The sequence below is a fragment of the Alligator sinensis genome, unplaced genomic scaffold, assembly GCF_000455745.1.
Source record: "Alligator sinensis unplaced genomic scaffold, ASM45574v1 scaffold264_1, whole genome shotgun sequence".
In the NCBI taxonomy this organism is placed as follows: domain Eukaryota; kingdom Metazoa; phylum Chordata; order Crocodylia; family Alligatoridae; genus Alligator; species Alligator sinensis.
Window position 1 is genome coordinate 3,780,543 of NW_005841831.1, and position 23,412 is coordinate 3,803,954.

Genomic DNA, 23,412 nt, shown 5'->3' on the forward strand with positions numbered 1-23,412 from the left:
CAGGAGTGGGTTAGCCCTCGGGGACAGAACCAGCCATACCTCTGAACTCCATATTCTGTGGTTTAAGAACTTTGTAAACATGAGATATTGTTTAAATATTAGCCACTTAAGTTCTTTAAATACGCTAATAAAACAAAAGAATGAGAGCTAAATGGAACCTAGTTTTACAGCTTTTTGACAAGCTTCCCCTTGTTATGTGTGTCACAAAAAAGACGTTTTCCTGTAACTTCCTAGGACACGCACAAAAGTAGCAAACTTCAAAAGATAAACTCCAATGGGATCAAAGGTGAGAAGCACTGGTTTGATAAAGGAAGATACTGTACAGTTTATTTCTTAAGAAGTGTTTAGGATTATGCGAGTGCTTGCACTGCTATGCTGAGCAAAGCAGACAGCTTCTGAAGACTGTTCTGTTTTGTTACTATATCCTAGCAATGTTGACACTGTGGCCTAGGCACAGCACTGGGAACCAGGACCTCTCAAGTGTTAATTTATACTCTGATATATTTCTTGATTACTTTAGGGCTTCAGAGTGAGAGTTAGTTACTTCTACACTAAAAGCAAAGTGTCTAAGCATATGGAATAATATTAGATACCCCTGCTGGTCTCTGACCTTCTGAGGAAAAAATACCTTTTTTCTGAAATAACTGTTCCAATGACAGTACACTCCACTTATGTGTGTACCAGAGAAGTGCCTAATTCACTAAACTGCTACCACAACTCCAATCCTAATTCATGGCCTCGTTCTTACATTGTAATACATTCCACTTATGTATCTGTGGAGGGGTTAAATGCATAAATTGCTTATGTAGCATCTTTCAGCCCCGCTGACTACTTTGTAATTTAAATTTCAGTCTGCTTAACACTACAGTAACTAACTCTGCCTAGCACAATAGTAACTAACTGTAACTCTTTTTTTGTAACCAATTATACTCCCTTTAACTACACCAGAAATGCATACAAGGGAAGAAAGGGTCACAGGACTGCCATTAGAAGCCTTCAAAATGGCTGAAGCCAGTCAGTTTCAGGGCTGGTATCTCCCCTCATTCTTAAGGCTTCTAAAAGCCAAAAACCAAGTATTAGAAGCCTTAAAAAGGAAAAGTGCTAGTCAGCTTCAGATCTGCTAATACCACAGCACCGACAAGGCTGGAAACTGCTTGTTCAGTATGCAGCACTGTAGCACTAACATATCCGAGAGTGACTAGCTCCCCTTATTTTCAATTTCTAACAGTAATCTTAGGGGCAGCTATTAAAAGTCTTGCACAGTTTCAGGGATGCTAAAACCACAAGCATCGATAACCCTGCTGACTTACTGATTAGTTACATTAAGTTGAAATACGCATGTACTGTGGGTAAGGCATTCATGGTCTTTGTTCAGTCCCAAGGTTCTGCAGTTTAAACTCAAAAAATGTATATCAAGTGCTCAGGTAGAAATGTATTTTATTCCATGCACTTTTCCATTTCAGTGTATTTACCTACTGCATGGATGTCAAGCTCAACTGGCACACCTCCCCCCGCCCCAACCTCCAGCCAGATCCAGACCACAGGTCTCCATGCATCCCCAACAGGGTTCTGTACACAGGAATTTGGTGGTGGGCCCTGACCCCACTTGCCCTCCTCTGAATTCCTACCCCTTCCAGGAGCCTACTGGTTCATGTGAAACAGTTACATGGATCTTTAACATCCCTCATCTAGGGCCCCTATGTTAGTTACATGCAGCATCTAATTCAAGGCTTACTGCTCCTTACCGTATTAACACAGCCACAGACTGTGTGTGTATTCCCTAATGCCATTTCCCAACAGATATCTGTAGGAGCACTGGAAAAATATCAATGTACCTCCCATTTGTCTGCCCTAATGCTGCACTGCCCATCAGAATTGCCTCTCTTCCACCAATAGTCACCCCTATCATACTGCACCGTATCAGTCCCCACCTTTAAACCACATTACAAAGTGCAAGATGTGCCCAAGACCTGCCATTCTGTGCACCACTTGGAACTCCTACAAGAGAGGCAGTTTGTTGGAGATACAAGTTATCCTTTCACCAGCTGGGATGCAGTTAGAAAATCATCATCCAGCTGCCTGCTTCCTAGACACAACTCAGGCGGGTTCCTTGTGATCTGTGGCCTGAAAATTATGCAAATGAAATAGACAATCAAGCCGGAAAGTGTTTACAAACTCATCCTGAGGAGGTCTGGTATTCTCTGGAAAGAAATCTCTTTGGGCCCTGCCATTCCTAGGCTTTAACTGCAGACTTGGACAACAGACGGGCAAAAAGTCTTGTGAAAGTCTACTTTCATCTGTTTAATTAATGATCTCTTGGCTCTTTACATCCAGCTGGCTTTCAACTCACCTCTGAGTCTTTTCCCATTTCTGCCCTCCCTGCTAGCTTGCTCTTGTCTTAGGTAATACATTAGTAGTGATGTAGGGACAACATCCTATCTCAACACTTTCTTTCAGGCTGCCTTTGAACATGGATCACTCTCCTTGGACTGGTCATTAATCCCCTTACCTTTTCCTTTCAAATCCCTCCTCCAAACCCACTTCCTGCTTCAGTCCATGTTAGGGATGAGGCAATGACAGCTAAGTTTAGGGGCTAATAGGATTAACCATTACAAATTCTGAGCATGTATAAGAATTTCATGTATTCAACCATTTCTCTCTCCTTCCATCTTTAAGCTATGACCTCTGTATGTTGGTATGGAATGTGGCACAAACAGGGAAAAAATCTTGACTACAACTTCTGGGCTGTATTGAATATACTATGTCCATTTCTGTTAATACAGAGATGTACCTGCAAAAATCCTTACCTGTGTTACCTGACAGAAGTGTTTCTTCTCAAACTAGTTATCTCTGAATATTGAGGGAAGGGCGGGGGGAGGAGGCAGAGTTGAAATTACAAGGGGAGAGTTATGTATTCAATGAACCCCTATTCAAATATTAGGCAATTTCATTAATGTTTCTACTTCTAGAGCATCACAGGTTTCCCCCTGAAGCCTCCTAATCAACCCAAGTCCCATTTAACATCAGCCTCAAGTGATCAAGACAAAGACAGAATGGTCAGAAACACCTGAAATAAACCCTCCACTGATGATCTGAGAGGAACCTTTACTTCAGCAGCACATCTGGCACTGCCTTTCTACCAAATCAAACTGCAATTTATTGCCTTCTAATGTACTGTACATTAGGCCATTTCCTTTATGGCCCCCCTTCACAAAGAAGCAGTAACTGAAGGAAATAATGGAGTGCCCAACAAGTGGGCAAGTAATCGCTCAACAAGCGTGGAACAAGGGAGGGTCAGTTGCTTGCTGTGCACATGTGGCAGCTCTTCAGAGGCCAGTCCTATCATGGTAACAGAAGGCTGGTGTTACAGAACAAGCACACTGTGGGAACGCTGCCAAGAAACAGGCAGGAGTGCTTGTCCATCTAAATCCAGAGGGCCCCTAGGGACTAGACGGCAGGAAGCAACCCCCTTCCAACAGCACCACCTCCTGCCTATACCTGCCAGACATTAGGCATGCTTAGATGGAGAAGCAAGAGACAGCAGGGTTAACCCACAGCCACCACTCTTAATTACATCAAATAAAAACCTACATTAAAATAACGACAGACTGGCAAGTCAAAAGCACAAGTTAGAAAAGGCCCAGTGGAAGGCAGCCCGTACAACCTGAGTTCACCTCTTTGTACAATCATTCTTTGTTTACATAATCTTGCACTGTTTAAACTATTTTTCCCAGAGGAGTCCTACCTCAGTGCATAGGATAGAAGCACTAAATGAGCTGCAACCCAATGGATCTGTTTATCTGCATCATTTGATATGGCTCATGCCACATGCCTTTCAAATTCTGCACTAAGGACCAAGTGTTTTTCTTAAGGAGCTTTTTCTTTTTGGTGCTCACTATAGCTTAGAGAGCTTCAATAGCATTAAGGTAGATAAATTCATAATGCCTTCATGAGGTAGGAAGGGAATTCTCCATCTGAAAGATGGGGAGAAAACAGTGGACACTTGACAAGTGTGACGTAAGTTTTGGGTACCCTACCTGTGACACTCAAGATCTTGTGTTCCCAAAAGGACTTAGCAGTTGAATGGCTTTTCACACGTTCAAGCAGTCTTTACTGACCTCAGGTGGAACTGCAAGTGCTCAACATTTCTAAAAGCCAGACCCCAGGTGTTTCAGGTTGGCTACTCAGAAAACAAGGAATACAGTTAGGGCCCCCTGTGAAGAGTCTGTTCTGCAATTTGCTCACATAGGAGGTCAGAGACACAGGCAGGGACAGAATGCAATTCCCCAGTGCGATATACTATTGCTTTAACCACACCACCATTCTGTCCTGCTGCAACCATTGGCATTATTCATTACAGTAACTGCACCTTTGCAAAAAATGATACAGGGATCACCCAGACAACAGCCTGCTTCACTTTGCAACCCTCATTTGTATTCTGAGCTACATCCATCCTGTATAGCAAAGAAGGAAGAAGGGAGTGTAATGTGGTCAAGTAATTAAGAACACTGAAAAGTATTTCCTTCTCAGGGGAGAGGGCACCATGAATTACTAGCATTGCTCCCACTTTTCCTGTAAGTAGGGTACTCTCATCTGGATGTTACAGAAGTGACACTATCAAACAGTGAAATCTTTCCACAGACCCACGCCATAAAGCAGAGAGTGATTCAGCTGCAAGCCTGCAATCCACAGAATATTTACAATGTAGCACAAGGATTAACACCCACACATTTTACATCTATTAACTTCTCTGGATCTGTCTCTAACTCTTCTACATCAAAATTGTCAAACTCCTTTGGTAGATGGAACAAAATTCCACTTTTCATTATGCTCTGTGGGCTGGCAGATTAGATTAGTTTAGATTACTCTACTGTATTCACAGCAAAATATTCACTGACAGCAGTGGGATGTTTGCCAAAAAAAAAAAAAAGAGAGAGAGAGAGAGAGAGAGTCAGGAGGGAAATAAATGGGCTTTACACAGTATGCAAACTTTGACTTACCATTAAGTACTTTGTCTCATTCAATATCACTGAGCAAGAAGATATGCACCACCTTTGGGCCATCACTTTGTTACTCCCCCCCACTCCTTTTCCTTTACCATTATTTTCTTCCTTCTTTGCATTTTTTTTTCTTTCCTACAACAGTTTCCAGAAGCGTCTTTTCCAGGCTCATCCCCATTCCATTTGCTAGCTGATGCTTGCTCCACGAGTTTGCTCCATGGCGACATGGGAGCTCAGATCTCTTCAAGACATTCTTGGACTAAACTGAATGGGTATTTAGACAATTATTTCTAACCGTTTGGACTAGAAACATATTTTTAAATGTAAGCAACTACTGCTAACTACATCAAGTAATATCATATGGGCTGGACCCAGCTTGTAGCAGGTACATGTGACAACCCTGAATGATATATTTTCAATTACAAGGTAACCCAAAAATATGTAGAAACACATGAAAGAACCACCCCTCTCTGCTGTACTGCAGGGACTTAGTAACAGACTAAACTGTACTACCATCCAAAGTGGGCAGAATTAAGAGAACGTATTACCTGACTTTCAAGTACTTATCTTTACATTCTTAGCATTCCCTTTAAAATTTCTACACAAAATATAAAACAAAGCAAAGGACTAACCAGGGCCCCTTTTCAAAATGGCTTTTCATCTTCCATCTTCCAGGGTTAACATGTCTTATCCCCTACTACTCAAAAAAGCAAGTCAGTTTTCACTTGAGGAAAAACCTCAATAGCTAAATGACTGCACTCATCAACAAACCACTCTAATGGAGCTTCCCTCCTGAAATGGACATAAAAAAAAGTAAATGGCTGGGGCTTCACTGGTACTTTAGAACCCATACTCCAAATACTCTAGTACAGAAGTTTAATACAAATAAAGAGAAAAGCACCCCAGCTCACAGGTTAACAGAGACCTGTCATCCAGAAAGAAGTCCAGTCACCTTCAGTGGAAGGTCAAGCTTTAAAACAGTAACAGAATGAGAACTCGCTTGTAACTACAGACTGAAGCCACAACATCAAAAACGCAGCAAGGCCCTAGGAGAGACCATTCATGTAGTCATGTGACCTAATTGCCTAACTCCTACCAGGGTCTCTCTTGCCAATACCTATCACTTCCAACATGCTACAGGTAGCTGCCCATTTTTTGTTTTACAATCCTCCTGCTGTATCAGATATAAAAATAATTTATGGCACAGATCCACATACCCTACTTTTACTGAAGCTGACATTATAGAAAGCATTGTGAAATTCATTCTGAAGCAAAATAAGATTCCTACATTGTTTGACATGTACCTCTCTGATCTTCCCCTCACATGTAGGCATTTATGAGTTGCAATGAGAAATGAGCATGCAGTCAATTTTCAGAACCAGAAAACTGAGGGTTATGACCACAAATCTACTAGATTAGCACAATATACTGGGCAAAGGGTTTTTATGGTTACAGTCCTTTGACTTTTCAACAGCTCTTAACTGCACCCAGCTAAACCTCTGAAAATAGATATTTTTCAATACCTTCCCTGAAATAAGCCATTAAGTGATTCTTCTGAACTCAGACACGCATTCGTTTAAAATGTCATGAATGTGCATGAAGGCAAGAGTGTTTCTTATAGTTTATTTACTGCCTCTGTTTGAATCCCCAGAGAATAACTCACACCTCCCACCACAACACTCCTGGACCTAAAATCCACACAAGCACCTCTTCACAGGTGTGTTTACCCAGTAAAAATATGATGTAAATAGACTCTTGACATACACACTTTCTATAGGCACCTGCTTCTCTCACTTTAGTGCTGACATGCGCACAGTTCTTCAGGGCAGCGGAGGTGCAGGCAGTCAATTTCTCTCCTAAAGGCATCATCCACTCCATTAGTGTTCCCAGTGCCATAGCAATTAACACTGCCACCGCTCCCCCATGGGGAACCTCATGGTTCAGATAACATGACCTCATGCATTGAATATCGACAGCAAGCAGGGTGAGATCTAATCCAAAGGGCCAGGCTGGGATGCCAGATCTGACCCATTGACCAACCACATGTGCAGACCCTGGGCTGGATCAAACCCACAAACCAACCTTACATGTGGGATTGGGCCTGAGGTACCAAAAATGCTGATCAGTGGTGCTCAACCATGGGCAGCAAGTCAGGTCATGAAGATCTTGGCTTACTTTGATTTTGGAGGGGCTAAACAAAGCCTAGGGACAAGCAAAGCTTTAACATTCAATTTTCCTTGAAGGCCTATAGCTACTCCTGTAGATCAAAGACAATACCATTACTAGGGGAAATCATGCTTCATTTAAACAGAGAAAACATAATACAGAAGCTCCTGCTCTGACTCTGCACAGATGTCACACCTATCACAAGAGTCAACAACTTCAACATACACAGAAGTTGCAGAATAATTAAAATCTTGCTAAAAGAAATTGTACACAAATCTAAGGATGTGTTTTAACGATTCCATTTCCAACTCACTGCAGTTGTGAAAAACCTTTTCATACAGACAACCCTGAATCAACCCAGTGACAAATACTGGCAGCTGGACACCACAGTTCTTAAGTGAGTGCACTGTTCTACTCAGCTCAGGGTTTTAATTTTTACGTCTCCCCAAAGCAGACAAGACCTTAAGTTGTCTTTGGGATTTCAAAGAAAAGCCTCCACTAGCTGAGCTGAACCCATGTTAGAATATGCAAGAACCATAGTGTAACCAAGGGTTCAGAATCTGGACACAAAATTTACCAAGGCAGATCTAATTTCAGTTGTGGTACAGCACTCAGAAGCCTTGTCAATACCAGGGCTGACATGCACTCTAACACTCTTCTAGCGCATAGCTTGCTTTTAATTTTGTTAGCATGAAGCAGCCATATGTCACTGTTTACATGATTACTGGTTCAGGACAGAGACCTTGATTATGGCTGCAGTACCTAGAAAACTCAAGGTTCTAACACAGACAAGGATTTATATGAGCATTAATATTTTGTTGGCAATTTTAGTAGAAATATTTAGCTGATTTATCTTACAGTGAACTGCCACTCACGTTTCCTCACATGTCAAAAGCCCTGAATGACACTTTCCCACACTTCCAAAACCATTAGTTTCCCTCCCACTTCTTTTGATAGACTTGGGCACCACCACAAAAATCTGACACACCAAACACCAAAAATTAAAACTGAAGCACAAGAACAGCATAAAATGGAATAGTGCAAACACCTCAGGTTCTCTTTTATTCTCTCTCAAATATTAACATTTAAATGAAGCTTTTCGAAAACATAAATGAAATTACCAGAGAATTCATGTTTCAGCACCAGAGCGCTGACCACAGAGAATCAGTCCAAAGAGCATGCAGATCCTTCACAGAGGAACTTACAGACTTCAGGGGAACAACACCCCCCCCCCCCCGCCAACACCAACAAATTCTATTTTCCATTTCACAAATGATCAAGGAGGACTTCTAGAGATGCTGCCACCTAAAGTCTACCTAGACATTGTTCCATCTGAAACTGGTCACCTCAGGAACAGATGGGCTACCACAAATAAGACAGGCAAGGATTTAACTATTTTTGTTGACTTAATGTTATTATGCATTTTACTTACCCCTGAAGGGCAACCCTTTGAAATGAAAATCTTTAGCTGTAGGAGGCAGTACGGTGCATCTTTATACCCCTGACCAGGGTACTTAAGCATTACAGTCATGACAGAGTTAAATACCCACCAGCTCAGAGGAGAACAAAAGGTACTCCACTGCAACACGCCTAACATTTACATTGCCTCTCTCTGCTCATTAAACAGGTTTTGGTTAAATAATGAACAAACTGTATTACAGACTCCGATGAGAATTCCAAAATTATAAATCAACTGGTAAAGCCCAGAGGAGATCGAAGGGAGTGGGAGGGAAGGAAGGATAATATTGACTAATATAAAGGGCGCAGCTTGACAGTGGATATTCCTGCCACACCTGATCAAACATGTTCCATGGGGGGGGAGGGGAAGGAGAGAGAAAGAAGGGAGATGGGACAAGGCAGCCTGAAATTTGCATCCGGAACAGATTAAAATGGATTCTTGGGGGATTGAGAAAATACATAATATATATTACTATAAATGCAAAACTGTACTAAAAGCTAACTCAAATGTCAAAGATTACAGCTTGAATAAATTTAAATACAAAAGCTATGTGCTTCCATGAGTTAATGAAAGAGACATGAAAGCAAGGTTTAGGCAAGAACTAAGCTCAGGCCTCACACTGGAAGGTGGAGGGCTCAGCAGAGTGGACATCGTCCAGCAGGCTCCACAATGTTACAAGATATTGCTTGGGTATCCTTGCATGCCCAAAGCTAAAAGATTAGGCACCTCATCTGCCTCCTATTCCAAGAACTTAATTTATAAAGAGCAGTCACAGGGATGAAATTGCCTGCTTACAACAGCACCATGCTTTGGAAACAATGCTCTCCTGTCACACACAACACGGACAACCACTAGGCCATATTCACATAATGATCCTGGAGTTCACAGGGAGCTCCTGGATTGCTCAGCACATGGAATTTTCTATGCCATGAGCAGATGGTTTGGTTGCAGTCATTCCAGAGAGATCTAACCGTAAGTGCTCATTGGCTAGTAAGCTAATGAGCATGCTTACACTGTGTTACTTGAAAGTAGAATCATGAACCTCCAATTGACTTGCTATTGCTTAACACATTTATTTGTCTATATCTTTCACCCTGCCAAGTTCAGGGAAGACCTTCTGGAGGCCCACTGCAGAAGGAATCCCAGTCTCCTTCAAGAGAAAACCACAGCATTAATAAGGTCCAATAAGAGACAATACCTTAAAAAAATATGCTTGCCTCTCACATATTTCCTTGACCATGACAGCTACAACACCACTCCAACAGCTTGGTTCTTACAACCAAGGGATGCCTGAAGCAAGCCTGTCCTTTCAGATGCTAGGCATAAAGAAATCCAGGGAATAGTCCCTCCCAAGGCACTTCAAAGGTAGGGCACATGTACTCTGGGCAAAGAATAACATAGAGGTAGAAACCCCTAAAACACAATCTCCTAAGGATCTTGGGGCCAGAGATAGTGCCCAGAAGTATACTGTGAAAAAACTACCTATCTAGAGAGAAAGTACTATAATCTGATATGAGATTCCCATTTAAAGCCAAGGAACATTCCCTTGGCATGGAGAAGAGCCTGCAGCTAGATAGGAAAAAAGGAAGGAATTACGGCTCTTGGCTGCCATACACTCCAATAACCTCTCTCCAGCGCCAGCAGATAGTGCTCCTGGGGTTTTAACAAACACTACTGTTACATAATTCCCAGCTCAGCACCTGTAGGGCAGTGGGCATGGCCAACAAGTGGGATAGTATAGAGATGACCTTAAATGAGCTGAACTGCTTGTGCTGTTGAACAGTTAGTGCTGGTGCACAGGAATTCAAGGAGCATCATTGCATAATATATAAAAGTGTGTTTCCCTGTGTTCTGTTCAGCCATGAAACACTGAGATCTCATAGGATCTAGCAATGCAACACAGACTTTGGCACAAGGCTTTCCCTCTAACACATGTCCAGCATAGAGTAAGTAGGGTTTGGAGTGTTGTTGTTGCCATAAAGACATGAAAAAGGATGCTTTGTCTAACATCTGTTCTAACTATACTGTTGATCCAACAAGAGATACCACCAAAACAAAAAACAAAAAAACCCTTGCTTCCAGAACAGAGTAAAACAGCCACACCCAATGTACCAGAGAAGGCTTCTTTTTTTTTGGAGGAAATTATCAAGGGTCCATACTACACAAGGGTGCTGGACAATTTAGTGTGTGCGTAAGATGTGATATTAAATTCAAACCAATCATAATAGGCTATGATTTCTACATAGCATAGTAACATACAGGTCCCCTCATAAACTAAGGGGAAAAATACTCCATGTAACTTCACATCTAAAAAGTGTGTTGAACAACAGTGAAGGCCTACCAATCATTGCAAGAACATCTGTCACAGCTGCTGCCCTAGAAGACAAGCCTGCCTCCCTTCAGCACAGCCTTGGCACCTAACAAAGAGTTTCATTTCTGAGCCCAAGAGATTTGTATGGAAATTGCAGGCTGGTTTTCATTAGTATCTGACAGCAGGTGACCAAACTGACAAGTCAAAGAGATGGGAGAAAGGAGAAATAAGATAGTAGGAGGCTGCTTTCCAAACAGTATTTTCCCATCATTCATGACCCTGATGACATAAACAAAATACATACTGGAGCTTGAACAGAAGGCTGAAATTTCTCCATGCATTGATTCAATGTAGTACTACAAACTGTGTTACACTGTAGAGAGAAATCAGGCTGAAAGCAGAGACAGGAAAGGTTTTAATAGAATGCAAAAGTAAGTATAAAGTGTTATGAAAACTATGGACAGAGGCAAAGTTATGGGCCAGAGGTTCAGAGTATACAAGACAACATTTCCCAGGGACTGTGCAGCCAATGTTAAAGTGTAAAAACAATACCAGTGCTTAGGACAAGCAAATACACAATTCACCAACATTTTTCAGATAGATGAAAATCTAACAATATAGACAGGATGTTTATGTGACTGGTAGAAGCAGATCAATGGCATGCAGTTGTACGGGGAATGGCACATGCATGTGTATAGACAAAAGTCATTACTTCCACTTATGCACTGAATAAGTATGTACATTACTTGTGCTTTCACACATAGTATATGTTCTTTACATAAAAAGCATGTGACCAAAAAATGTCACTTCATGCATGGGCACCAAGATACACCACATTTACACATTCTGTTGGATATACATGTGAGCTTACCTGTTATATTATTTAGGACTTCTTTCAAGAGGCTAAAGCTGTGCAGCAGGGGATCCCGTTCTTCATCCTACATGTTTGCACACACAAAGAATGTCATTAATGAGTTCTGTAAATTCCTAAAGGCATACACTAAAAAAAAGGGTCCACAAAGGTTTTACCTTTTCAATAGAAACTAAAGAGGGGATGGTAAGTAGGTTAAATTAATTTATTTTAGTCCCCCTCAAGTCCATCAAGAACAAAAGGATGCATTTATACTGCAAACTTTCTCTGGTCATTCTCTTTGGGGCTATCTATCCTTAGAAGTACTTCTGGCTTGCCTTCCACTGCTCCATAAAATTCAGAGTAGATCTATTTTATGCCACATTTAACACCCATAACAAATCCTTATAAACCAATTTAATCTTCAGAACAATTTAAAGCAGGAAGAGAACTACAAGTGATAGTTGGCACTATTACAATAACTTGAAGAAAGACCCAGTGTGACAAAATTATAAGATTCACTGCACTCTTTATTTTTTGTCTATTTCCAATTCATCACAAACAGTGTTTCCTCAGAGCTGTGTGCATATGTAGTCACACCTCCCACTGGGAGGCACCCCACACTAATGAAGGAATGCTTGTTAGAAGGGAAAAGAGCCCTGCCCTTTGACAGATTGAAGCCATTTGTGTTGGATTAGAGCCATCTGTGTTTCATGTGCCATTTTGCAGTGTGCCACAGATACACATTAATTACACTGTTGTATGGATAAACCATCCAAGCTGGCTGAGACATCATATGACCTACAAATGTTGCATTAGTGCCTTTAACAAATCAGATTTGACCTATTATCTTGTTTCAGCCAACAGAATAGTTTACAGGCACATGACAGCCCTAAAACAGCCCCTGTACCACAAAGAGTGAAAGATACCCTGTACATTAGCTTACTCAGTTCCCCAAACTTTCCCTTCCTGGCTTTTCAGATTGTATGACTATCACAGGCAGTAAGACAAAAATGCATATAAAACTCATGCTGAAATGAAAGAGACAACACTTTCCAACTCCCTGTGACATCCAAGGTTATTCCCAGACAGGCCTGAATAAAGTGGTAAGGTGAATGCGAGGGTATTTAATAATATCCCCAGGTCAGTTGCTTCTTAACTCAGGGGGGCAACAGATTTCCAACTTCAAATCTCAACACCAGCTAATATTACACATTTGCTTACAAGAGCACACAGTTAAAAGGTCAAAGCTGCTTAGAATAATATACCATGGCAAATTATTCCAATGTTACCTAGAAAGCTATTATAGGGTGCCTTGTTATGAAGGAAGGGAACAGATTGAGTCTCCTGAAGGGAACAGTTTCTGCAATCACAATGCCACACACAGATCTTGCCTATTCAAGCACACTTACCAAATGAGTATGGGTGCTCCATCGGGCATTGCGCTTTATGGCACCCACCACTGTATTGATTTCACCTTGGACAATGTAAACATTCTTATCCACCATCCTGACAGTCCTAAGAAGAAAGAGAATCCATTAATAATCAGTTGTCCAAAATAAGTACTTTCAATCTGGCCCAGGTCAGGGAAGGAGCCTGTAGCAACAAATATTTTTAGACCATATGTTAGCTAAAGGAGACTTCCCAGTAGAACCATTTAGGAATATTATCTTGTTTTGTGCGTGAAAACATAGACAACTCTACCATGAGATAAAGGCTGCACTTTTCCATAAGAAAAGCATTCAAAAGCAACTACTTATTGAATGTATGTCATGTTATAACAAACAGAAGAAGGGAGCCCCATGCTTTCTCTTCTTTCCCTGGCCATTTAAGCAAGAAAACAAAGTATTACAGCAGAATCCAAGGTATTTGTATGAACAAGTGTACCAACTGTACACAGTGGGAGGAAGAGTGAGAGCAGATAAAAGCAGAGATGAAGACCAGATTAGCCTGATGCAGTACAGGGCACTGAATGCAAAAGCATTCAATTCAAAGCTATGATTCAATGTACTGAGATAGAAAGCAGAAGAGGGAAAGTATTATGTATATGGTTGGAGCAGCAGCACTTTAAGGCTGTAGCAACAGACAGAAACAAAGCAGCAGGGAGCAGGCAGGGCAGTCTTATAGATATCAGTGCTAGAGGTGACCCAGACCTTGACAAAAATAGAGAAACAGGCATGGAAAGGAACAAGCAAACTGATTATGCCTATGAAAAACAAGAACAGGTAGACTAATATCAGAGAACATCATGTAAGAAAACAAGGAAGACTAGAAAGTGTGATGGTAACAATGAAAACTTACAGAAAAACTGAAAGGAAAAAAGAGAGAGGAGTTATGTTTGAAATCAGTTGAGTTTGAGATGGCAGCAGAACTTCTACAACAGGATGAGACTCTGAGAAGAGAAGTAAATCTGAGCATTAACAAAGAAACAGAGGAGAAATAGAGGCAGCACTGAACATGAGAACATCAATGGAGGTGTAACTAGCTACCAAAGGAAGAGGTGAAAGCAGTTTTGGTATAGTCATCCAAAGTTTCAGTCACATTCACACATGTGTAAACTTGGAACAAGAATCCTGTAGACACTAAACCACACTAAGTAACTAAACATGCAAAGGCACTCATATTCAGGAGTCAGGAAAAGCCTATCTTGCTTTAGAGAGACATAATTTTGCAAAAGTAAAATACTGTCATAATCTGCCCAATTAGAAGAAAGTGACAAATTCCATGAGTTTAGTGTGTCTGCAATTTGATGAACTCTATAATTAGCTATACCACTGACAGATAAGGGATAATTAAATATATTGAGTGACTTCCTAAATGTTATAGAACAAGTTAATAGCAGAGCTATGAATACAGGGGCATTGCCATATCAGATTAGGCAGATCAACAGTTTATCATACTCAGCATCTTATGTGAAAGTGACTGGTACTAGATATTCCAGAAAAACACGCACCAAAACTCAGGTTTTGCTTATGTCCTGAAGTACAAAGCTTCATACCCTTATTTGATCTTACACTATGTACTTGTGGATGTTCTACTTATCCATATGCATAATCTTTTAAGTTCTTCCAGTCTTCTTCAGTACCTTAGGGCAATAAAATCCACGTTAGCCCCGAGTTACTAAATAATTCTTTTTACCGCAATTTTGAGTATATCATGAGTTCATCATGCTTGCTTTGTCCTGATATTACAAGAGGTAAACTACCAGTTTACCATTTGTTATTCTGAGAGTCTATCATATTCCCATCTTGCTAATCTCTTTTCTCAGAAATCCCAATCTTTTCAATTTCTCTACACTGGAAGTCCGAGGTTCCAAGTATATGGTCTATCTGATGCACTTTTGGAGACAGCATGGTATATACAAGTTGTGCAGAACCTAAACTTTCCTTTTTTAGAAGTTTTATTTTTGCTGTTATCATTACAAGGATCACCTTGAGGCTGTAAACTAATGTAGTAATGTCTCAGTCTGCCAAAAACCTGAAATGACAACTAATGTAGAAATACCAAAACACACAGCACACAGATCAAACATGTGGAAGACAAGTAATCACATGATATATACCATGAACCAATGGCTCGGACAACTTTTAAAGCAGGGTGGTCCAACTTTGAAGCAGCCGGGGCCGCACACCAGGCAGACTGCATGCCTTGTAGACAAGCCCCTGCTACACCATGTGCCCTTGCCCCCAGCGCCCTGCTGCACTACATACCCATGCAGATACCCTGCCCCCACACCGCTGTACAGTACAGCCATGACACCCCCCACCTCCCCACCCACTGCCCCCAGGCTCACCCCATGAACTCAATGTTTTACCTCATTGCATCACACTGTCCCCTCAGGCAGGCCTGGAGAAAAACAGCCTGAGGAGGGAGAGGAAGACCAGAGACTCTGGGGAAGAGCAATGAGTGAGTGTGTGTGTGTGTGTGGGGGGGGGGGGGTGGGGGGGGCAGGGGGCTATTGCAGCCCTTGCAGGACACATGTGGCCCATGGGCTGCCATTTGGACAGCTCTGTTTTAAATCATTGCCTGGGTTCAGCCACCAGGGGCACAGCTATAAGCTGTGTAGGACAATAGTTTTCAACCTTTGTCATTTGCAGACCCCTATAGAAAGCTTGAATGGAGGTGCGGACCCCTTTGAATTGTAAGTCTGGGTAGTCATATACTTTTAATTGATCACAGTCATCTTTCACAGAGCCCTCAGACAATCTGCAGACCCCCAGAGGTCTGCAGACCACAGGTTGAAAACCACTGGTCTAGGAGTATCTCCAGATCATATTACCTAACATGTTGAGCTAATAGCCAACTGCTCCACATAAGTAATATGATCAAAAGATTCTGGTGTGGTAGGGCTAGTGTGGTGCTGGGTGGGGCCAAGACCAGCTGTTTGCTGGCCTCAGTCCCAGCACCACGTCAGAGCCATGAATGGCTCCTATGCTGCAGGGTCTGGGACCAACAAACAGTTGTCACCCACAGTCCCCGCAAGACACAAGGGCCATTCAAGGCTCTTGTGCAATGTTGGGGCTGTTTCTCTGTCCCAGACCCACCCCCACCACCCATCCTCTCCCCACCGGAGTCTCCCAATTGTATTATTTTCATGGAGCCCCTGTTAGCTCAATACGTGTTAAGTAATACAAAGTGGCGATACTGGTCACTAGAAAAGTCCTAACTTTGCTACACTAGAATGGCACTTAGCAGATGTTTTACTGCTTGAATGCTCAGATGCTAGCATTTTAAGTGCAGTTAATGCATCCTACCAAACTCAAGCCCACTAGGTGCAGGCATTCAAGCTCAAGAGCACTGGTGAAAAGGGGGTCCAGGAAGGGTGGTCGTTCCTCGAGGGAGCAATACTATGGGCACAGAAGGAGACAATCCCATTGTGCATAAAAGGGGGCAAAGGGGCCAAGAAGCCCTCTTGGCTGAACGGGGAAGTCCAGGAAAGCCTAAGAGCAAAGAAAGAGGTTTACAGGCTGTGGAAACAGGGAGTAGCTACCAAGGAGGAGTACACCTCCCTGACTCGCACTTGCAGGGAAGCGGTTAGGAAGACAAACCAGGATTAGCACTTAGGCTGGTGACAAAAAGTAAGGGCAACAAAAAGTCTTTCTTCAGGTATATAGGGAGCAAAAGGAAGACACCGGGGTAGCCTAGGACCCCTACAGGACAAACTAGGGCAACTGGTGACAGAGAGCGGGGGCAAAGCAAAGCTCTGCATCTTTGTATCTGTATTCCTAGACACAGACCAAGACAAGTCTCCGAGTTGGATCATAGACAGACACAAGAGGGACACCAGCCCACCAACTGTTAGTGCAGACTTAGTGAAGGGGCACTTGGAAGGGCTAGATGTGTTCAAATCAGCGGGCTCAGATGAACTTCATCCAAGGGTGCTGAAGGAATTGGCCAGTGTCATAGCAGAGCCACTATCACAGCTGTTCAAGCACTCATGGTGCTCTGGTCAGGTCCCAGAGGACTGGAAAAAGGCCAATATGGTCCCTATTTTCAAGAAAGGGAGGAGGGAGGAACCTGGAAACTATAAGCCAGTTAGACTCGCCTCTATCCTTGGGAAAACTCTGGAAAAAATCATTAAGGATCACATTTGTGGGAGCCCAGCAAAGGAAATAATGCTGAAAGGAAATCAGCATGGATTCATTGCAGGTAGATCCTGCCTGACTAATCTTGTTTCTTTTTATGACCAGGTCACAAAGTGCTTAGGCTCAGGAGTCAAGTTAGATGCCATCTACCTAGACTTTAAGAAGGCTTTTGATACAGTATCTCGTTCTCTTCTCATAAATAAACTGACAAGCTGTGATGTAGATGATTACAGTCAGGTGGGTGGCAAACTGGCTTAAGGATCACACCCAGAGAGTAGTGATGGCCGGGTCGATATTGACCTGGAAAGACGTGGGCAATGGAGTCCTGCAAGACTCAGTCCTTGGACTGGTGCTATTCAATGTCTTCATCAGTGACTTGGGAGACGGCATGGAGAGCACCTTGTCCAAATTCGAGATAATTCCAAATTATGGGGCAAAGTTAACACACTACAGGGTAGGGAACAGATCCAGGCAGATATGGACAGGTAGGAAAAACGGGCAGAATGAAATAGGATGCAGTTCAACAAAGACAAGTGCGAAGTGCTGCACCTGGGCAAAAAGAACCACCAACACACTTACAGGCTGGGGGATGACCTTCTCAGCAGCACAGCAGCAGAAAGGGATCTTGTAATCATAGCTGACTCCAAAATGAACATGAGTCATCAGCATAACGAAGTGATCAACAAGGCTAACTGCACTTTATCATGCATTAGCAGGTACATGATGAATAGGTACAGGGAGGTGATGCTTCCCCTGTATGCAGCACTGGTTAGGCCACAGCAGGAGTACTGCGTCCAGTTTGGGGCACTGCACTTCAAGAGGGATGTGGAGAATCTTGAGAGGGTTCAGACGAGGGCCACTTGTATGGTCAGAGGCCTGCAGGCAAGGCCCTACGAGGAGAGACTGAGGGACCTAGATCTCTTTAACTTTCACAAGAGTAGTTTGAGGTGATCCTGTGGCTGCCTATAAATTCATCAGGGGAGGGCAGAAGCAAATAGGAGATGCTCTATTTACTAGGGCACCTCCTGGAGTAACTAGGAATGGTGGTCACAAATTGACGGAGAGCAGATTCGGATTGGACATTAGAAAGAACTTCTTCACAGTAAGGGTTGTTAGAACCTGGAATGGGCTTCCAAGGGAGGTGGTGCTCTCCCCTACATTGGGGGTCTTCAAGAGGAGACTGGACAAGCACCTAGCTGGGGTTGTCTGACCCCAGCGCTCTTTCCTGCCCAAGGCAGGGGGTTGAGCTCAATGACCTACTGAGGTCCCTTCCGACCCAAACATCTATGAATCTATGAGAGTCCCCAGTGCTCAGCCTTTCCAACAAGGATGGCTCCATTCATTTAGCAATACAAGAAAGGGGCAGGCACAGAAACCTGAGACACCTGGTTGTATTCCGCCAGGCTGAAATCTGAACTAGAGGACCCATTAAGGCCATGGTGCAAAACATCCACCCTGGTTTATTCAAACCATGCAGAATCTAAGCTTCCCTTTCTTAAGTAAGTTTTCTAGTTTCTAGCATGATTAGCCATTTCATATCTGGAGAGTTCACAATTCAAATGTTTCTTTCCAAGTCTACAGACAACCTTACCCAGTAAGAAAGGGGAACTCCTCTGCCACACAGTATCTTTGAGATGCCAAGGATAAAACTTAAGGAAAAGACATAAGCAATGACCATTTCACTCACTATGATTTATTCTAGCAGACTTATTGAGATTGTTCATTTTCACCTTGTCCAGTCCCCATAGGACAGGAGTGGGCAATTATCTGGGCCTGGGAGCCACATGGGGAATTTTGATGAGTTATCATAGGCTGGGTCAGCACCCACACAACTCACTAAAACTCCCTATGTGGGATGGGGCTGTGGGTGGGCAGGAAGCAGTGTTTAGGAGCAGGATGGGTGGGCAAGGCCAGGATCACAGGGCAGGGTCGTGGGGTGTTGACAGTGTGGGGCCCAGGCCCGGACCAGAGCCACAATCTAATGCCCAGACGCCCCTGCAATAGGAGGAGGTTCCGCAGGCAGGGGCATACAAGAAGTGGATCATGGCTCTGCCCTGACCCTGTGCTGTCACTACCTCAAGATCCCAGACCCCGGCCCTGGAGGCAGCTCCCCACCCAGCAATGCACCGTTCTTGTGGCTCGCAGCTGGTCTTCACGGAAACCTCAGGATCATGGGGTGGGGACAGCATGGGGCTAGGATTGGGATAGAGCCCTGGTTCCATGGGTAGGGATGTGCAGGGCTGGACCAAGGGCCTGGAGCAGAGTTGCAATCCACTCCCTGCATGCTCCTGGCCAGGGCAGGGGGAGGAAGGGCGGGGGAATATGCATGTTGAGTGGGGCAACTGCCTGGGTGCTAGGTCCTGGGAGCCAGCTGTGGGGTAGGGAAGGGAGGAGAGGACAGGAAGCACATGCAACAGAGCTTGCCCAGACAGTGCAGTCTATGGCTGCCCCTGTGGTGCTCAACATGGTGTCAAGCCCCTCCTACTCTCCCCAGTTTCCCTCATTTGCATTCCCTGCAACCTACCCCACTGAATAGATTTTCCACTTGCATACCTTCAACTCTGTTTGGAGTGCAAAACAGACAACTGTTTACACTTCTGATCTTGGTCTAGCTCAGTAGTTCTAAATTGGGTACACATGCCACAGGTGCCACACTGGCTGCACTGTCTCAGGGTAACAGTGGCCCGCATGCCTCTTTTCAGGAGGCAAGTCAGACACGTACTGAGAAGCAGCTGCAGCAGAAAGGCACACCTGTCTGCATTACATTATAAAGGCAGGCACACTGTTTCTGTTTCAGCCATCCCAGTTTTGCACCTCTGTTTTCAGGAGACACTGGGCAGGCTCAGACTGGGAAGGGCTGCAGCAAGAGCACACACTCCCACCACAGCCATTTCCTGATCTGGCTCTGGAAGCAGTGTGTGACAGTTGCATCTGGCCACCACAGTGGTAGCAGTGGGATGAATATAATATATTGATCTAAGCTATTAATGACTAATTAATAATATAATTATAAGGTTTGTATCATAATGTTCTTAATACGTTTATAATAGTTTTGAAATGGGATATCACTAAATTTTGAAAAGTTTTGAAGGGGTTCCCTGAGTCTCAAAAGGTTGAGAAACACTGGTCTAGCTGCTTCTGTGTAGCAGAAAAAGCTAGTACAAGAACTACAGTAATGTTTGGAAGTTGCAGTGAACAAGTAGTTTAAAAATCTAGAAACACTGTCAGATCAACTGTTAGGTGACACAAGAGGCAATTAAAGAGTTTAATAGACTGGCCAGGATTGGCAGTCAAGTCAAAATGTGAAAGATTTGTCCTACTGAAAAATGGTTGAAGTTACACCGTCTGAGGTTACAAGAGTACAAATGTTGTATTCTTCTGGAGACACCTCCAAGACTCGGTAGCTGTAGGAAAAGTTTGCAGAACTTGTAACAGTGGACACTGGAACAAGCTATTATAGTGGAGCCACAGTTTCTTAAAGGTTCTGAATCAAGACTGATGCCTTTCTGAAAAATATGCTTTAGTCCAACACATGTTTTAGAGTTTACTCTAAAACACATGTTTTAGAGTTTACTACAGGAATGACTGAGTGAAATTCAATGTTCTGTGCTATACAGAATGTCAGACTAGAAATCTAATGGTTCTTCCTGTACTTACAAATCTAGGAAACCACAAACATTTCATCTGTTTATTTTCAGTTATGTTTAAGCAGCCAAGTTCCTTGTACACAAAGTTAATCCTGCACAAACACATGTATTTCTTTCTGATGAAGGGTTTAGCTGCCTGCTTGAATCTGCAGCCCACTCCACTGTTCCTGCTCCTTCCACAAGCAGCACATTAAAACTTTTCAGAACCCTATAGACAACAGCAAAACTGTTAAGACTCATAACCATATAGAAGAACTCAACATTGAGGAAAAGTAGAAAGAAGCATAAGACTGCCTAAGTCAATAAGCTAGGAAGTGGGCTGGGAGGAAAAGATGGAAAAATCCATCCAACTGTTCATACATTGTCTGTATCACTGCAGTACCTGAGTATCAAACTAGATGCTAATTAAATATGTAAAAGAAAGGCTTTGTGTAAAGTACAAGAACAACCTAGCAAAAGTCTCCCCCCATACTCCACAACAAGTAATTTGCTTTCCTTCCCAGGATGCCACCCTATGTTTTAATCATGCTCTTTACTTTCTTTTTGTATCAACTTCTGGCTACTATATTTAAGTGCCATAGTTTGAATAGAGCTGAAATTTTCCACAGGTTTAATGTTACATATTCTTGTCTGTCAAATCCTTACACCAATGGGAAACTTCAGCAACATTCTGTAGCTGCCAACAATCACAAGCCCCAATATGTTGAAAACACTTCAATGACGTGAAATCAAACATATATGCCATCATCTCACACCTAGACACAACCCTATGCTGCTCAGCAGGGAAGAAGAGCTGCCCAACAGGATATGCAAGTGCACACACAACTACCTATTCCCCGTGAACAGGCATCAAGAGTCATGGGTACTATTATGAGAAATAGCTGTGAATCATTTTGGGAAACTAACTAGCTTTGGAATGTAAAGAGCTAATACCAACCTCTTCTAAGCTTTCAGACAGACTCCAAATGAGCTGCTTTTTTTCCAACATCATTTTTGGCCTTCAGCAAATACTAATGACCACCACAGACCCAATCCCAAATGAACCTATCAGACCCAAGAGAAATCATGAAAAGGGACATATTCACTATTCAAGCTGCACTCAAAGAAGGAGATCTAGTTTGAAAGACAGAATGCTGCTGAGCAGGGCCATCCCTAGTGGGGGAGCGAATCGGGGCAACTGCTCTGGGCCCACACTGTTGGAGGCCCCACAGAGCCAGGTAGAGAGGCCACACAGCTGCAGTTTAGTCCAGCCGCCCACCTGGTGGGGTGGACAGCTCTACTTGTTCTGGCCAGAAGTTCCAGCTGCATCTGGTGTGCCAGGACTTTCACTCCCTGGTTAAATGTGCTGTGGGAAGGGGAGGGGGGTCCCGCACCCTGCTGGGATTGTCTCTGCTGCTGAGACAGATCTGCAGCATTCACAAGAAAGGAGCAATGTGAAAAGTTTCTGAACTAGATAGCATCATACAAGTTCTACTGCAGCTACATTGACATCAGCATATGGGGCCTCTCGGTCCACAGACCTCAACAAGAACTGCCTTCTTCACAATCAGCCAAGCTACCAAAAAACTTAGTTACTAGTGATAACTCCTGTGCTTGCCTTTCAGTCACCACGGAGGAAGCACGTGAACCTTGATTCCGAGGTGTGATCTGCTTGGACACGTTACATAAATACAACTGAACTGTCGCAAGCACATGAAACAGGAAGCTGAAAGAACTCCTCTAAAGGTGAGTTCCCTAAGGACAGACAAAATAAACCAGAAAAATAACCTTATTATGAATCCAAAAAAGCACTGGTTATTATTAATCCAGTTTGACACTACCACCTGCGGCAGTTACATTCCCGAGGCAGCTTTGGGGAGCTCTCAGATGCAAGCAGCAGTCGCACACTATGGTGCAGCCCAGACACCAGAGAGGGAAGACTCCTCCGCAGAGATGGGCAGCATCTGAGAAGCAGGAATTTAAGCCGACTCCCACCAGATTCAACTGTCTACTCTGAATAAAATGGACAACTCGCAACACGGCCTGAATATGGGGAAGGAACTTTTTCCCCCCCATCTATTAAAACTGAAACACCGGATGTGTTGATGTGCCGCTCTTAATAAGGCCGCAGCATTGGATGCCTCCCCCTCCAGCGCTGGCTCTGGATGCGGGCAGTGCTCTTCACTCCCGTTTTCCCTCCCTGTTACCGGGAAATGCCAGAAGCTGCGGGCCCCTGGGAGCCCGGTCCCACCCGACTTAGCCAACGCCCCCCGCCACGTGGCTCGCACGGGCTTTCCTAGGGGCAACCTCTGCAATCGCGTAGGCGAGGGGGCACGGGAACGGGACAGGAACCGGCCCACGGTCGCCCTGCGTCCTCCCTCCCCTGAGCGCCCCCCGCCCGCTCCCAGCCGGGCT

The 23,412-nt window shown here is 43.5% G+C and overlaps 1 protein-coding gene across 9 annotated transcripts in view; it reads right to left on the minus strand.

The window, feature by feature from the left end:
- The window catches only part of GBF1 (golgi brefeldin A resistant guanine nucleotide exchange factor 1), a 154,432-nt gene that overhangs the window by 130,794 nt on the left and 226 nt on the right, over positions 1-23,412 (minus strand). For 8 of the 9 annotated variants that reach the window (XR_003095308.1, XM_025210111.1, XM_025210025.1 and 5 more), the window contains exons 2-3: positions 13,199-13,304; positions 11,808-11,874 (exon numbers count right to left, since the gene is read on the minus strand). Coding sequence is in view for 8 of the 9 variants with exons in the window: in XM_025210111.1 (XP_025065896.1) it covers positions 11,808-11,874; positions 13,199-13,294 (163 nt within the window). In the remaining variant the exon portion in view is untranslated. Of the gene's footprint in view, positions 1-11,240; positions 11,328-11,807; positions 11,875-13,198; positions 13,305-23,412 lie in introns of those variants that run through there. The other variant, XM_025210247.1, reaches the window with a different exon arrangement.